Source organism: Coregonus clupeaformis, unplaced genomic scaffold (genome assembly GCF_020615455.1).
Source record: "Coregonus clupeaformis isolate EN_2021a unplaced genomic scaffold, ASM2061545v1 scaf0161, whole genome shotgun sequence".
NCBI lineage: Eukaryota > Metazoa > Chordata > Actinopteri > Salmoniformes > Salmonidae > Coregonus > Coregonus clupeaformis.
In genome coordinates this window covers 607296-624230 of record NW_025533616.1, presented here as the reverse complement: position 1 = coordinate 624230, position 16935 = coordinate 607296, and the positions used below count along the sequence as shown (strand labels likewise).

The following is a 16935-nucleotide window of genomic DNA, read 5'->3' as shown; positions in this document are numbered from 1 at the left end:
CCAGGTTTGCACACACTGCAGCAGGGATTTTGGCCCACTCCTCCATACAGACCTTCTCCAGATCCTTCAGGTTTCGGGGCTGTTGCTGGGCAATACGGACTTTCAGCTCCCTCCAAATATTTTCTATTGGGTTCAGGTCTGGAGACTGGCTAGGCCACTCCAGGACCTTGAGATGCTTCTTACGGAGCCACTCCTTAGTTGCCCTGGCTGTGTGTTTCGGGTCGTTGTCATGCTGGAAGACCCAGCCATGACCATCTTCAATGCTCTTACTGACGGAAGGAGGTTGTTGGCCAAGATCTCGCGATACATGGCCCCATCCATCCTCCCCTCAATACGGTGCAGTCGTCCTGTCCCCTTTGCAGAAAAGCATCCCCAAAGAATGATGTTTCGACCTCCATGCTTCACGTTGGGATGGTGTTCTTGGGATTGTAGTCATCCTTCTTCTTCCTCCAAACACGGCGAGTGGAGTTTAGACCAAAAAGCTCTATTTTTGTCTCATCAGACCACATGACCTTCTCCCATTCCTCCTCTGCATCATCCAGATGGTCATTGGCAAACTTCAGATGGGCCTGGACATGCGCTGGCTTGAGCAGGGGGACCTTGCGTGCGCTGCAGTATTTTAATCCATGACGGCGTAGTGTGTTACTAATGGTTTTCTTTGAGACTGTGGTCCCAGCTCTCTTCAGGTCATTGACCAGGTCCTGCCGTGTAGTTCTGGGCTGATCCCTCACCTTCCTCATGATCATTGATGCCCCACGAGGTGAGATCGTGCATGGAGCCCCAGACCGAGGGTGATTGACCGTCATCTTGAACTTCTTCCATTTTCTAATAATTGCGCCAACAGTTGTTGCCTTCTCACCAAGCTGCTTGCCTATTGTCCTGTAGCCCATCCCAGCCTTGTGCAGGTCTACAATTTTATCCCTGATGTCCTTACACAGCTCTCTGGTCTTGACCATTGTGGAGAAGTTGGAGTCTGTTTGATTGAGTGTGTGGACAGGTGTCTTTTATACAGGTAGCGAGTTCAAACAGGTGCAGTTAATACAGGTAATGAGTGGAGAATAGGAGGGCTTCTTAAAGAAAAACTAACAGGTCTGTGAGAGCCGGAATCCTTACTGGTTGGTAGGTGATCAAATACTTATGTCATGCAATAAAATGCAAATTAATTACTTAAAAATCATACAATGTGATTTTCTGGATTTATGTTTTAGATTCCGTCTCTCACAGTTGAAGTGTACCTATGATAAAAATTACAGACCTCTACATGCTTTGTAAGTAGGAAAACCTGCAAAATCGGCAGTGTATCAAATACTTGTTCTCCCCACTGTATATATGCCATTTAGCTAGCAGACACTTTTATCCAAAGCAACTTAGTCATGCGTGCATACATTTTTACATATGGGTGGTCCCGGGAATTGAACCCACTACCCTGCCATTTAAAGCGCCATGTTCTACCAACTGAGATACAAAGGGCCACTTCTTCTTCATTTTAAAACAAGACAATACTGCACATGGATTGTGACGGATTCAGTTTATTACTGAATATAAATTCACAACACTATTTTTTTTAACATGGCTTCTAAATCCAGGAAAATATTCCCCTACACATAACATACAAAAAAATACGTGAGTTTAGAATTTCTGTAATGAGTAAAAAACTTTGAACACACAATAAAAAGCCTTCATCTCCATTTAAGTTATGTTCTGAAAGGTAGTACATAAGAAGATCTTTCAGAGCTCTTGGATATGTTTTAACATCCACTGATGTGTAACTACATGAGAAACACTGAAATTAGAAATGTTGCCTCATTAACTTGAATGACAACAATCATGAATTGCATAATGGGACTTGAGGACTTAACTTTGGGAGAAAAACTACAACAGCAGCAATCTTTCCCAAAGTTTAGTACTCAATGGTGAGGATTGTGTGGAAGGGCTGACACAGAGACCTAAGGGGACTAACAGTCTCAGTCTCATTCTGGCTCCCATTTTCCTCTGATGTCTCGTCCCCAGACAGTGGTTGATAGCAGTGCTGCTAGCGTCACCTGCTGGCCAGAGTCTGCTGCTACACCTGCTGGCCAGAGTCTGTAGCGACACCTGCTGGCCAGAGTCTGTATCTACACCTGCTGGCCAGAGTCTGTAGCGACACCTGCTGGCCAGAGTCTGTATCGACACCTGCTGGCCAGAGTCTGTAGCAACACCTGCTGGCCAGAGTCTGTATCTACACCTGCTGGCCAGAGTCTGTAGCGACACCTGCTGGCAAGAGTCTGTAGCGACACCTGCTGGCCAGAGTCTGTATCGACACCTGCTGGCCAGAGTCTGTAGCGACACCTGCTGGCCAGAGTCTGTAGCGACACCTGCTGGCCAGAGTCTGTAGCGACACCTGCTGGCCAGAGTCTGTAGCGACACTTGCTGGCCAGAGTCTGTAGCGACACCTGCTGGCCAGAGTCTGTAGCGACACCTGCTGGCCAGCGTCTGTAGCGACACCTGCTGGCCAGAGTCTGTAGCGACACCTGCTGGCCAGTCTGTAGCGACACCTGCTGGCCAGAGTCTGTAGCGACACCTGCTGGCCAGAGTCTGTAGCGACACCTGCTGGCCAGAGTCTGTAGCGACACCTGCTGGCCAGAGTCTGTAGCGACACCTGCTGGCCAGAGTCTGTAGCGACACCTGCTGGCCAGAGTCTGTAGCGACACCATAATAACAATAAGAGACAAAATCTGTGGCCCAAATGGTGCCCTATTCCCTATAAAGTGTACTACTTTTGACCAGGACCCCATAGGGAATACGCAGGGCTCTGGTCAAAAGTAGTGCATTATATAGGGAATAGGGTGCCATTTGGGATGTACGAATAAGAGTGGAAACAAAAAACAATAGCATTCTGAAAACTGAGCAGGCGGGCGGGCTAAGGCGACCGCTTTCTTTCCCATACAAAACGCTGACCAAGCTCAGTGACTCACACGATCACTTATTTAGCCCTTTCTTAAGTCTTATGTACAATAATTGTTTTAAACATGAAAAAAAGGAGGAGAATAATTAAAAGAACGTAAAACACAAACACAAAAACATCATACAGTATAATAACATCATACAGTATAATAACATCATACAGTATAATAACATCATACAGTATATAACATCATACAGTATATAACATCATACAGTATATAACATCATACAGTATATAACATACTTCATGCAAAACTATTAATTCATCTTGGTAGCTAGTCATTTTTCATAGACCAGACACACCTGTGAGAGAGATGGAGAAAAGGCAGGGAAAGAGAGAGGAGGAGGAGGAGGTGAAGAGAGGAGCTATTAGGGCCTCAGTGGAGAGACTGATGAAAAACAAGAAGAAAAATTACCCCAGCAGCCTAACCCCTGGTATAGGTCCCCAGCAGCCTAACCCCTGGTATAGGTCCCCAGCAGCCTAACCCCTGGTATAGGTCCCCAGCAGCCTAACCCCTGGTATAGGTCCCCAGCAGCCTAACCCCTGGTATAGGTCCCCAGCAGCCTAACCCCTGGTATAGGTCCCCAGCAGCCTAACCCCTGGTATAGGTCCCCAGCAGCCTAACCCCTGGTATAGGTCCCCAGCAGCCTAACCCCTGGTATAGGTCCCCGTTTTTTTCCTTTTAGATTATAATGAATTGATCATAATGGAAAGGGGATACCTGATCCTTGATCAGCACAGGCCCAGGTCTCTCTGTCACACTGATCAACAGCTCACAAAACGTCACTTAAGTGCTCTCACAAAGATCGAGCTAGCTATCTAGCTAGCTAACGGACTACCAACGATAAGCGCTTCAGGAATAGAACAGAACTGAACAGAAGGACGTACAGGTGTTTGTTTGAGTATCGAAGAAGGGCATTAAGCTGAACCTCGCATCATAATGGCTCCATAAGACTCCATAATATCCCAAAGCTGAATTCATAACCTAAAACCATTCATCAATTAATTACGGTCCCTAAATCTGAGTTACTTCTAAAAACATAATGTATGTCACTTAAAAAATAATTAGACAACAACGATGTGTGTGTGTGGCCCACTGTCATGTGTGAGCACTGGTTCCAGATCTGTTTGTACCTTTGCCAACTCCACTGCTGTCATTGGCCAGTTGTGTTTGGCCTGACGATGAGTGACCGGGCGTTGGCTTGATAGCCCGAACAAACTGCTATTCAGACTACAAAAAAAGCTGCAGGTCCATTTGTTGTGCTTGATTGAAAGGTGTGTGACTAAAGACAGGGAGAGGGACCTGGTCAGTTGTCAGGGGAGGGGAGGGTGAATGGTTTTAGACCTGGTCAGTTGTCAGGCTAGGGGAGGGTGAATGGTTTTAGACCTGGTCAGTTGTCAGGCTAGGGGAGGGTGAATGGTTTTAGACCTGGTCAGTTGTCAGGGGAGGGGAGGGTGAATGGTTTCAGACAGGGTGACAGACCTGGTCAGTTGTCAGGCTAGGTGAGGGTGAATGGTTTCAGACCTGGTCAGTTGTCAGGCTAGGGGAGGGTGAATGGTTTTAGACAGCTGTTTGTTTCAGTTTTTCACTGTGCGAGTGTGTCTATGTAATGCATGTGTGTGTGTGTGTGTGTGTGTGTGTAGGACGTTTGGCTCTCTTCATAGTCAGTACTTGGGTACTTTGGAGTAGTCCTCTTGAACAACACTCTTACAGAGACACATGGACAGGATCATACCTAGGAGCTGGAAGGGAACATAACACTGGGTTAGTTATGCTGATAACACACGCACACGCACACACACACGCACGCACACACACACGCACGCACACACGCACACACACACACACACACGCAGACACACACGCAGACACACACGCAGACACATAGACATATACACACACAGGAAGCACGCACACGCCTGAAAACGGTATTGTGGGGTACAGTAGACATCCTAGTATTACTACTGAGGGTGCAGGATGCATACTACTGAGGGTGCAGGATGCATACTACTGAGGGTGCAGGATGCATACTACTGAGGGTTCAGGATGCATACATACTACTGAGGGTGCAGGATGCATACTACTGAGGGTGCAGGATGCATACTACTGAGGGTGCAGGATGCATACTACTGAGGGTGCAGGATGCATACTACTGAGGGTTCAGGATGCATACTAGTGAGGGTGCAGGATGCATACTAGTGATGATGCAGCATGCATACACATTCTTAACACATTCAAACGACACATGAGGAGGGACTGTGTGTGTGTGTGTGTGTGTGTGTGTGTGTGTGTGTGCATGCATTGGTGCTTTTGGGCAACGTGTGTGTGAGGGGCTGTGTAGGTGCTTTGTGTGCAGGTGCGTGTGTGTACAAGTGTGTGTGCACGTGTGATAGATACCTCTACGACTGCCACCCCGACACAGATTCCAAGAATAACTCCACAGTTCTCCAAGAGCCAGCCCTCCACACTATGCATGCAGCCCTGTAGAGAGAGAGAGAGAGAGAGAGAGAGAGGGGAGAGAGAGAGAGAGAGAGAGAGAGAGAGAGAGAGAGAGAGAGAGAGAGAGAGAGAGAGAGAGAGAGAGAGAGAGAGAGAGAGAGAGGAGAGAGAGAGAGAGAGAGAGAGAGAGAGAGAGAGAGAGAGAGAGAGAGAGAGAGAGAGAGGAGAGAGAGAGAGAGAGAGAGAGAGAGAGAGAGAGAGAGAGAGAGAGAGAGAGGGAGAGAGATGTTTCCCATGCCAATAAATTGAATTGAATTGAGAGAGAAAGAGATTTCGCTATTTAGAGAAACGATTAAATAAAAACATTCAGCTAATATACAGATATAAAGAAATGGCAAAGTAAAAACCCGTCAGAATGCTAAATGCAAGTTCCTGTCCTCTTTCACTTTTAGAGGAGAGAGAGAGAAAGAGAGAGAAGGGAGGAGAGGAGTGCAGAAAGACAGAGAAGGGAGGAGAGGAGTGCAGAAAGACAGAGAAGGGAGGAGAGGAGTGCAGAAAGAGAGACCATTGAGGGGGTGAGCTAAACCTGACAGAACACGGAGCGCTCGCCAAACAACTGTTGTCTTTGGACGAGGTGGAACAGTGTGTGGTGTGTGTGTGTGTGTGTGTGTGCGTGTGTACTGGTGTGTGTGTGTGTTGTCTTTGGCTGGGCCTGTAGAGGTAGAATAACAACCAGCGGCTGGCTTGAGAGAGAGAGAGAATAGAATCCATACAAAGAATCCCTCTATTAAAACAGTCATCTGCCCTACAGGGAAACATGGGAGTTCCTCTGCTGTGTGAATAAAGGTCTTTACTCAATACAAACACAGGGTCTGGAGTTTGGAGACTGTGAGTAGCTGTCAACATACAGTAGCACTGTAGAGGGATGCAGTACCGTTGTAACCCTGAACTGGTACTGTAGTCCCGTCATACTGAATTACAACCAGAAAATGACATCATTAAGATGTCATGTGACAAATTCTGCCCACCGAGATAGCTCTGGTTCTAATCCCAATGCACCTCTCCACCGGCCTGCCCGTTTACAAAAACCATACGACACTTACTACTAGAACCATAACTATGTCAGGGCTACTGTCCCTCTCTAGAATACCGTTTAGTTTACAGGCAGGTCAACAGAGAGGTGTTCACAGAGCCCAGTCTCCTTCATGTCTGTTCCCTCTCTCTTCCCCTCTCTAACATACCGTTTGGTATACTGGCAGGTCAGCAGAGAGGTGTTCACAGAGCCCAGTCTCCTTGACATCTGTCCCGGGCAGGGTTTCATTTCGACAGGAGCAGGAATACAGGGAGTCGGAACTGTTCCCGATCCACACGTTCTCCAACCAGTTACTTGGACCCATCCAACCACAACACTTCATCTGGAGGCAGAGGAAAGGAAAGGGGGAAGGAGGGAGAGGAAGAGAAGGGGGGAAGGGGGGAGAGGAAGAGAAGGGGGGAAGGAGAGAGAGGAAGAGAAGGGGGGAAGGAGGGAGAGGAAGAGAAGGGGGGAAGGAGAGAGAGGAAGAGAAGGGGGGAAGGAGGGAGAGGAAGAGAAGGGGGGAAGGAGGGAGAGGAAGAGAAGGGGGAAGGAGGGAGAGGAAGAGAAGGGGGGAAGGAGGGAGAGGAAGATAAGGGGGGAAGGAGAGAGAGGAAGAGAAGAGGGGAAGGAGGGAGAGGAGGAGAAGGGGGGAAAGAGGGAGAGGAAGAGAAGGGGGGAAGGAGAGAGAGGAAGAGAAGGGGGAAGGAGGGAGAGGAAGAGAAGGGGGGAAGGAGAGAGAGGAAGAGAAGGGGGGAAGGAGGGAGAGGAAGAGAAGGGGGAAGGAGGGAGAGGAAGAGAAGGGGGAAGGAGGGAGAGGAAGAGAAGGGGGGAAGGAAGGAGAGGAAGATAAGGGGGGAAGGAGAGAGAGGAAGAGAAGAGGGGAAGGAGGGAGAGGAGGAGAAGGGGGGAAAGAGGGAGAGGAAGAGAAGGGGGGAAGGAGAGAGAGGAAGAGAAGGGGGGAAGGAGGGAGAGGAAGAGAAGGGGGGAAGGAGGGAGAGGAAGAGAAGGGGGAAGGAGGGAGAGGAAGAGAAGGGGGGAAGGAGGAAGAGGAAGAGAAGGGGGGAAGGAGGGAGAGAAAGAGAAGGGGGGAAGGGGGGAGAGGAAGAGAAGGGGGGAAGGGGGGAGAGGAAGAGAAGGGGGGGAAGGAGGGAGAGGAAGAGGAAGAGAAGGGGGAAGGAGGGAGAGGAAGAGAAGGGGGGAAGTAGGAAGAGGAAGAGAAGGGGGGAAGGGGGGAAGGGGGGAGAGGAAGAGAAGGGGGGAAGGAGGGAGAGAAAGAGAAGGGGGGGAAGGAGGGAGAGAAAGAGAAAGCATGATTAATATGAAACAGTCCAGTGTTCAAACAGCATGTGAAACCCAACACGCCTTGGCTGATGCTCTCAGGAACACTATGGGGTGAGAGGAGGGGAGCCAAGAAGAGCAACAAATGAACAGGGGAGTGGGATGTTAAAATGGAAACCTTTGGATAAACAGTGCTATGAGAGTGCTTGTGCTTTTACACAGTTAAAAGCACAGTGATATTACATTCAGTTGACGACTGAACTAAAATATAAATGTTGATAAAGGCGAAACTAAGGCAGGTCCAGCTACTCACCGTCCTCTGTATGTAGTCCCAGGAGTGTTCTGTGGTCCTGTTCTGACCAGTGTAGTTGACCAGCATCCCCTTGACGATGGTGGACATCTCCTGCTGCAGCTGGGGAAGAGACAGGGAAGAATGAGTTTATGACTAAATTCTGATCCTAGAGCTGCAGCCTTCACTTGGTGAATATGGGCCCAGGTTGGTCTTACAGATCTGATCAGATCTGTTGGCAAAGAACAGTGTAATGAATAATAATGGATAATAATAATAATAATAATAATAATAATAATAATAATAATAACAATAACAATAATAATAATAAAGGGGTGTCTCTATAAGGCCATGGGAGGGAAAGAGAAGAGGGGAGGGGAAGAGAAGAGGGGAAGAGGGGAGGGGAGGAGAAGAGGGGAAGAGGGGAGGGGAAGAGAAGAGGGGAGGGAAAGAGAAGAGGGGAAGAGGGGAGGGGAAGAGAAGAGGGGAGGGGAAGAGAAGAGGGGAAGAGAAGAGGGAGGAGAGGAGTGGGGAGGGAGGAGGAGTGGGGAGGGGAAGAGGGGAGGAGAGGAGAGGAGAGGAGAGGGGAGGAGGAGTGGGGAGGGGAAGAGGGGAGGAGAGGAGTGGGGAGGGGAGGGGAGGAGGAGTGGGGAGGGGAATGGGGAGGGGAAGGGGAGGAGGAGTGGGGAGGAGAGGAGTGGGGAGGGGAGGAGGAGTGGGGAGGGGAATGGGGAGGGGAAGAGGGGAGGAGGAGTGGGGAGGGGAAGAGGGGAAGAGGGGAGGAGGAGAAGAGGGGAGGGGAGGGGAGGGAAGGAGAAGAGGGGACGGGGAGGGGAGGGAAGAGGAGAAGAGGAGTGGGGAGGGGAAGAGGGGAGGGGATAAAACCATGACAGTGAGGGAGGGGAGGTAGCCTCCCCCTGTTCTGGTACTGGGAAATTGTGACCCTACCCTGCCCTGTGGTAAACCCCAAACACAGAGATCAAGTCTGGACTGGAGACCAGGACACACACAAACAGACACAGACACACACACACACAAAAGGCAGATATCTGGATTGTTCAGACACACAACCTAATACACCAAGCCCAGGTCATTATTGCTTTCTCCTTCAATCACAGGCCGAAACAAGTTATGATATGAAATTGCGAACAACATTATTCTACAATAACATTATTTGAGGGCTTTCACTCTGGTAAAAACTAAAATACCTCCAACTCAACTGTGCATCTATGCTGTTATGTTACAGTGGAGTTACAGAAGACCAACCCTGGCTGTACAGCCAGTGCCCTTCTCCTACCTATAGGGGGCAATATCCCATCATAGACCAACACATTGCAGCAACACATGTGTTATTTCATAGTTTTGATGTCTTCACTGTTATTCTACAATGTAAAAAATAGTACAAATAAAGAAAAACCCATGAATGTGCCAGGAGTGCCAAAACATTTGACTGTTACTGTATGTATTTTCTTAAACAGAGCAAATCGGACGGGGCATGTGCCCCTTTGCCCCCTTTCGGCATGATGCCTCTGTGTGCAAATTCACTCACAGAGATGATGAAGCATCATGCTCTCTCCCTCCGTGTAAAGAAATGTGACTACTACCACAGCGCACACAACCCCAGGTACCGGGAGGCGGGACAGACAGCGGACTGTCAAACCAGTCATCGCTCACTTTGTGACTGACAGGTACCTGTCCTATCAATAGATCGCCTAAGAAGATGCATATTGTTCTTTCTAGCGGGAAAGGCTGACTTTTTCTGACTTATTAAACAAATATTTCACATCGTTTTAGATAGTACAATGATTCTCTACACTATGCATTGCTTGTTTGGTCACATAAACTGAAATTAGGCCAACCATTTGAATTTTAGCAATCAGGAAATGGCGGAGTGATTTCTGCATATTGTGGAAAAACAGTAGACGGCTAAAATGAGTCTGTAATCTGCTGTATAGCCGACAGCCAGCGCTACTGGTAAACACTTCAGACTCACTGACAACTTTCCCGTGGTTCCATCACAGGGCAGGGAGATTCCCAGCAGGTCTCAGTCAGCCACAGCTGTCTAGGGGGGGGTGGGAATGTTGGGTATGTCCCAGCTGTGGTGAGAGGCCAAGAAAGGGTGAGGAGGAGTGGGAGGGAGGGAGAGTGGGGGTGGGGTGGAGAGAGTGGTGGGACTCACCCTGTTCTTCTGTAGGTAGATGAAGTAGAGACAGGGACGGGGACGACAGACAGAGGGAGAGAGTGGACAGGAGGGAGGGGGACGACAGACAGGGGGAGAGAGTGGACAGGAGAGAGGGGGGACGACAGACAGGGGGAGAGAGTGGACAGGAGGGACGGGGACGACAGACAGGGGAGAGAGTGGACAGGAGGGAGGGGGGGACAGACAGGGGGAGAGAGTGGACAGGAGGGAGGGGGGACAGACAGGGGGAGAGAGTGGACAGGAGGGAGGGGGACAGACAGGGGGAGAGAGGGGACGGGAGGGACGGGGACGACAGACAGGGGGAGAGAGTGGACAGGAGGGAGGGGGGGACAGGGGGAGAGAGTGGACAGGAGGGAGGGGGGACAGACAGGGGGAGAGAGTGGACAGGAGGGAGGGGGACAGACAGGGGGAGAGAGTGGACAGGAGGGAGGGGGACGACAGACAGGGGGAGAGAGAGGACAGGAGGGGAGGGGACAGACAGGCAGGGGGAGAGAGTGGACAGGAGGGAGGGGGACAGACAGGGGGAGAGAGTGGACAGGAGGGAGGGGGACAGACAGGGGGGAGAGAGTGGACAGGAGGGAGGGGGGACGACAGACAGGGGGGAGAGTGGACAGGAGGGAGGGGGACAGACAGGGGGAGAGAGTGGACAGGAGGGAGGGGGGACGACAGACAGGGGGAGAGAGTGGACAGGAGGGAGGGGGACAGACAGGGGGAGAGAGGGGACAGGAGGGAGGGGGGGACAGACAGGGGGAGAGAGTGGACAGGAGGGAGGGGACGACAGACAGGGGGAGAGAGTGGACAGGAGGGAGGGGGACAGACAGGCAGGGGGAGAGAGTGGACAGGAGGGAGGGGGACAGACAGGGGGAGAGAGTGGACAGGAGGGAGGGGGACAGACAGGGGGAGAGAGTGGACAGGAGGGAGGGGGACGACAGACAGGGGGAGAGAGTGGACAGGAGGGAGGGGGACAGACAGGGGGAGAGAGTGGACAGGAGGGAGGGGGGACGACAGACAGGGGAGAGAGTGGACAGGAGGGAGGGGGGACAGACAGACAGGGGGAGAGAGTGGACAGGAGGGAGGGGGACAGACAGACAGGGGGAGAGAGTGGACAGGAGAGAGGACACTCACCCCCCGACTCTCTGGAAGTACTGTAGATGAGGTAGAGGGGGGAGGGGAGAGGTGGAGGTATAACTCACCCTGTCTCTCTGGAAGTAGATGAGTACCCCAGCCGTAACCTGGGCGATGAGGATGAGCAGGAGGCAGGTAAAGTACTGGGGAGGGAGGGACAGACAGACAGACAGACAGACAGACAGACAGGCAGGCAGACAGACAGACAGACAGACAGGCAGGCAGACAGACAGACAGACAGACAGACAGACAGACAGACAGACAGACAGACAGACAGACAGACAGACAGACAGGCAGGCAGGCAGGCAGACAGGCAGGCAGGCAGGCAGGCAGGCAGGCAGGCAGACAGACAGACAGACAGACAGACAGACAGACAGACAGACAGACAGACAGGCAGACAGGCAGACAGACAGGCAGGCAGGCAGACAGACAGACAGACAGGCAGGCAGGCAGGCAGACAGACAGACAGACAGACAGACAGACAGACAGACAGACAGACAGACAGACAGACAGACAGACAGACAGACAGACAGACAAGACAGACAGGCAGACAGGCAGACAGCATAATGAGAAAGTACCTTTTAGAGGCTCATCATCACAGTTTGAAACAACAATGGTTTAGTTAGCATGAAACAGCCCAAGTCATGTTCTACAGAGAATATCAGTCTCTAGAGAATATTTAACTTTTCTCTGATTCAACAGATTCTGTGTTCAGGTTTGGGTAGAGTATTCTATCTTCCATTGAATGACAGTTTCAGTGCATGGACATCTCAGTAGGACTGCTAGCTATTTCAGGCGGTTCCTCCATAGCACCCCTGTTAATACCCCCCTTAACCCCCGGCCCTGTTTCAGCTGGTTTACCCCCACTCACCAGCACCCGTTCCCCCCGAGCTAGCAGGTTTACCCCCCCCTTCACCAGCACCTGTTCTGATGGACTTCATGTGGAAAATCATCCCCCCTCTCCCCTCAGAACACCCCTAAAGCTCTCAGGCTTATCTTCTCTGTAACCAATCCTCACCCCTCTCTGTAACCTCCTCACCCCTCTCTGTAACCGCTCCTCACCCCTCTCTGTAACCGCTCCTCACCCCTCTCTGAAACCGCTCCTCACCCCTCTCTGTAACCGCTCCTCACCCCTCTCTGAAACCGCTCCTCACCCCTCTATGTAACCGCTCCTCACCCCTCTCTGTAACCGCTCCTCACCCCCTCTCTGTAACCGCTCCTCACCCCTCTCTGTAACCGCTCCTCACCCCTCTCTGTAACCGCTCCTCACCCCTCTCTGTAACCTCCTCACCCCTCTCTGTAACCAATCCTCACCCCTCTCTCTAACCAATCCTCACCCCTCTCTGTAACCTCCTCACCCCTCTCTGTAACCGCTCCTCACCCCCTCTCTGTAACCTCTCCCTCACCCCTCTCTGTAACCTCTCCTCACCCCCTCTCTGTAACCAATCCTCACCCCCTCTCTGTAACCAATCCTCACCCCTCTCTGTAACCTCCTCACCCCTCTCTGTAACCTCCTCACCCCTCTCTGTAACCTCCTCACCCCTCTCTGTAACCTCCTCACCCCTCTCTGTAACCTCCTCACCCCTCTCTGTAACCGCTCCTCACCCCTCTCTGTAACCTCTCCTCACCCCTCTCTGTAACCTCCTCACCCCTCTCTGTAACCAATCCTCACCCCTCTCTGTAACCAATCCTCACCCCTCTCTGTAACCTCCTCACCCCCTCTCTGTAACCTCCTCACTCCTCTCTGTAACCGCTCCTCACCCCCTCTCTGTAACCTCCTCACCCCTCTCTGTAACCGCTCCTCACCCCCTCTCTGTAACCTCCTCACCCCTCTCTGTAACCTCCTCACCCCTCTCTGTAACCTCCTCACCCCTCTCTGTAACCGCTCCTCACTCCTCTCTGTAACCGCTCCTCACCCCTCTCTGTAACCGCTCCTCACCCCTCTCTGTAACCGCTCCTCACCCCTCTCTGTAACCAATCCTCACCCCTCTCTGTAACCGCTCCTCACCCCTCTCTGTAACCGCTCCTCACCCCTCTCTGTAACCGCTCCTCACCCCCTCTCTGAAACCGGCTCCTCACCCCTCTCTGTAACCGCTCCTCACCCCTCTCTGTAACCGCTCCTCACCCCTCTCTGTAACCGCTCCTCACCCCTCTCTGTAACCGCTCCTCACCCCTCTCTGTAACCGCTCCTCACCCCTCTCTGAAACCGCTCCTCACCCCTCTCTGTAACCGCTCCTCACCCCTCTCTGTAACCGCTCCTCACCACTCTCTGTAACCGCTCCTCACCCCTCTCTGTAACCGCTCCTCACCCCTCTCTGTAACCGCTCCTCACCCCCTCTCTCTAACCGCTCCTCACCCCTCTCTGTAACCGCTCCTCACCCCTCTCTGTAACCGCTCCTCACCCCTCTCTGTAACCGCTCCTCACCCCTCTCTGTAACCGCTCCTCACCCCTCTCTGTAACCAATCCTCACCCCTCTCTGTAACCAATCCTCACCCCTCTCTGTAACCTCCTCACCCCTCTCTGTAACCTCCTCACCCCTCTCTGTAACCTCCTCACCCCTCTCTGTAACCGCTCCTCACCCCTCTCTGTAACCTCTCCTCACCCCTCTCTGTAACCTCCTCACCCTCTCTGTAACCAATCCTCACCCCTCTCTGTAACCTCCTCACCCCTCTCTGTAACCTCCTCACCCCCTCTCTGTAACCTCCCTCACCCCCTCTCTGTAACCGCTCCTCACCCCTCTCTGTAACCTCTCCTCACCCCTCTCTGTAACCTCCTCACCCCTCTCTGTAACCGCTCCTCACCCCTCTCTGTAACCAATCCTGACCCCTCTCTGTAACCTCCTCACCCCTCTCTGTAACCTCCTCACCCCTCTCTGTAACCTCCTCACCCCTCTCTGTAACCGCTCCTCACCCCTCTCTGTAACCTCTCCTCACCCCTCTCTGTAACCTCCTCACCCCTCTCTGTAACCAATCCTCACCCCTCTCTGTAACCAATCCTCACCCCTCTCTGTAACCTCCTCACCCCTCTCTGTAACCTCCTCACCCCTCTCTGTAACCGCTCCTCACCCCTCTCTGTAACCTCTCCTCACCCCTCTCTGTAACCACCCCACCCCCTCTCTGTAACCAATCCTCACCCCTCTCTGTAACCTCCTCACCCCTCTCTGTAACCTCCTCACCCCTCTCTGTAACCGCTCCTCACCCCTCTCTGTAACCTCTCCTCACCCCTCTCTGTAACCTCCTCACCCCTCTCTGTAACCAATCCTCACCCCTCTCTGTAACCAATCCTCACCCCTCTCTGTAACCTCCTCACCCCTCTCTGTAACCTCCTCACCCCTCTCTGTAACCTCCTCACTCCTCTCTGTAACCGCTCCTCACCCCTCTCTGTAACCTCCTCACCCCCTCTCTGTAACCGCTCCTCACCCCTCTCTGTAACCTCCTCACCCCTCTCTGTAACCTCCTCACCCCTCTCTGTAACCTCCTCACCCCTCTCTGTAACCGCTCCTCACCCCTCTCTGTAACCTCTCCTCACCCCTCTCTGTAACCTCCTCACCCCTCTCTGTAACCAATCCTCACCCCCTCTCTGTAACCAATCCTCACCCCTCTCTGTAACCTCCTCACCCCCTCTCTGTAACCTCCTCACCCCCTCTCTGTAACCTCCTCACCCCTCTCTGTAACCTCCTCACCCCTCTCTGTAACCGCTCCTCACCCCTCTCTGTAACCTCTCCTCACCCCCTCTCTGTAACCTCCTCACCCCTCTCTGTAACCGCTCCTCACCCCCTCTCTGTAACCAATCCTCACCCCTCTCTGTAACCTCCTCACCCCCTCTCTGTAACCTCCTCACCCCCTCTCTGTAACCTCCTCACCCCTCTCTGTAACCGCTCCTCACCCCTCTCTGTAACCTCTCCTCACCCCTCTCTGTAACCTCCTCACCCCTCTCTGTAACCAATCCTCACCCCTCTCTGTAACCAATCCTCACCCCTCTCTGTAACCTCCTCACCCCTCTCTGTAACCCTCCTCACCCCTCTCTGTAACCTCCTCACCCCCTCTCTGTAACCTCCTCACCCCTCTCTGTAACCGCTCCTCACCCCTCTCTGTAACCTCTCCTCACCCCCTCTCTGTAACCTCCTCACCCCTCTCTGTAACCAATCCCTCACCCCTCTCTGTAACCAATCCTCACCCCTCTCTGTAACCTCCTCACCCCTCTCTGTAACCTCCTCACCCCTCTCTGTAACCTCCTCCACCCCTCTCTGTAACCGCTCCTCACCCCTCTCTGTAACCTCCCTCACCCCTCTCTGTAACCGCTCCTCACCCCTCTCTGTAACCTCCTGACCCCCTCTCTGTAACCACCCTCACCCCTCTCTGTAACCTCCTCACCCCTCTCTGTAACCTCCTCACCCCTCTCTGTAACCGCTCCTCACTCCTTTCTGTAACCGCTCCTCACCCCTCTCTGTAACCAATCCTCACCCCTCTCTGTAACCGCTCCTCACCCCTCTCTGTAACCAATCCTCACCCCTCTCTGTAACCGCTCCTCACCCCTCTCTGTAACCGCTCCTCACCCCTCTCTGTAACCGCTCCTCACCCCTCTCTGTAACCGCTCCTCACCCCTCTCTGTAACCGCTCCTCACCCCTCTCTGTAACCGCTCCTCACCCCTCTCTGTAACCGCTCCTCACCCCTCTCTGTAACCGCTCCTCACCCCCTCTCTGTAACCGCTCCTCACCCCTCTCTGTAACCGCTCCTCACCCCCTCTCTGTAACCTCCCTCACCCCTCTCTGTAACCGCTCCTCACCCCTCTCTGTAACCGCTCCTCACCCCTCTCTGTAACCGCTCCTCACCCCTCTCTGTAACCTCCTCACCCCTCTCTGTAACCGTCCTCACCCCCTCTCTGTAACCCTCCTCACCCCTCTCTGTAACCTCCCTCACCCCTCTCTGTAACCACCTCACCCCTCTCTGTAACCTCCTCACCCCCTCTCTGTAACCTCCTCACCCCTCTCTGTAACCTCCTCACCCCTCTCTGTAACCTCCTCACTCCTCTCTGTAACCGCTCCTCACCCCTCTCTGTAACCTCCTCACCCCTCTCTGTAACCGCTCCTCACCCCTCTCTGTAACCTCCTCACCCCCTCTCTGTAACCTCCTCACCCCCTCTCTGTAACCTCCTCACCCCTCTCTGTAACCTCCTCACCCCCTCTCTGTAACCGCTCCTCACTCCTCTCTGTAACCGCTCCTCACCCCTCTCTGTAACCGCTCCTCACCCTCTCTGTAACCAATCCTCACCCCTCTCTGTAACCTCCTCACCCCTCTCTGTAACCGCTCCTCACCCCCTCTCTGTAACCGCTCCTCACCCCTCTCTGTAACCGCTCCTCACCCCTCTCTGTAACCGCTCCTCACCCCTCTCTGTAACCGCTCCTCACCCCTCTCTGTAACCGCTCCTCACCCCCTCTCTGTAACCGCTCCTCACCCCTCTCTGTAACTGCTCCTCACCCCTCTCTGTAACCGCTCCTCACCCCTCTCTGTAACCGCTCCTCACCCCTCTCTGTAACCGCTCCTCACCCCTCTCTGTAACCGCTCCTCACCCCTCTCTGTAAC

The 16935-nt window shown here is 52.8% G+C and overlaps 1 protein-coding gene across 5 annotated transcripts in view; it reads right to left on the bottom strand.

Moving 5' to 3' along the window:
* Positions 1-1511: 1511 nt before the first annotated feature.
* Positions 1512-16935, bottom strand: part of cd82b (CD82 molecule b) — a 47198-nt gene continuing 31774 nt past the window's right edge. For 2 of the 5 annotated variants that reach the window (XM_041873465.2, XM_041873468.2), the window contains 5 exons: positions 11420-11494; positions 8051-8149; positions 6626-6799; positions 5343-5426; positions 1512-4687 (listed from right to left, as the gene is read on the bottom strand). In XM_041873465.2, the coding sequence (XP_041729399.1) occupies positions 4610-4687; positions 5343-5426; positions 6626-6799; positions 8051-8149; positions 11420-11494 (510 nt within the window). In that variant the 3' untranslated portion in view covers positions 1512-4609. The remainder of the gene's footprint in view (positions 4688-5342; positions 5427-6625; positions 6800-8050; positions 8150-11419; positions 11495-16935) is intronic. The other 3 variants (XR_005999013.2, XR_005999012.2, XR_005999014.2) reach the window with 3 other exon arrangements.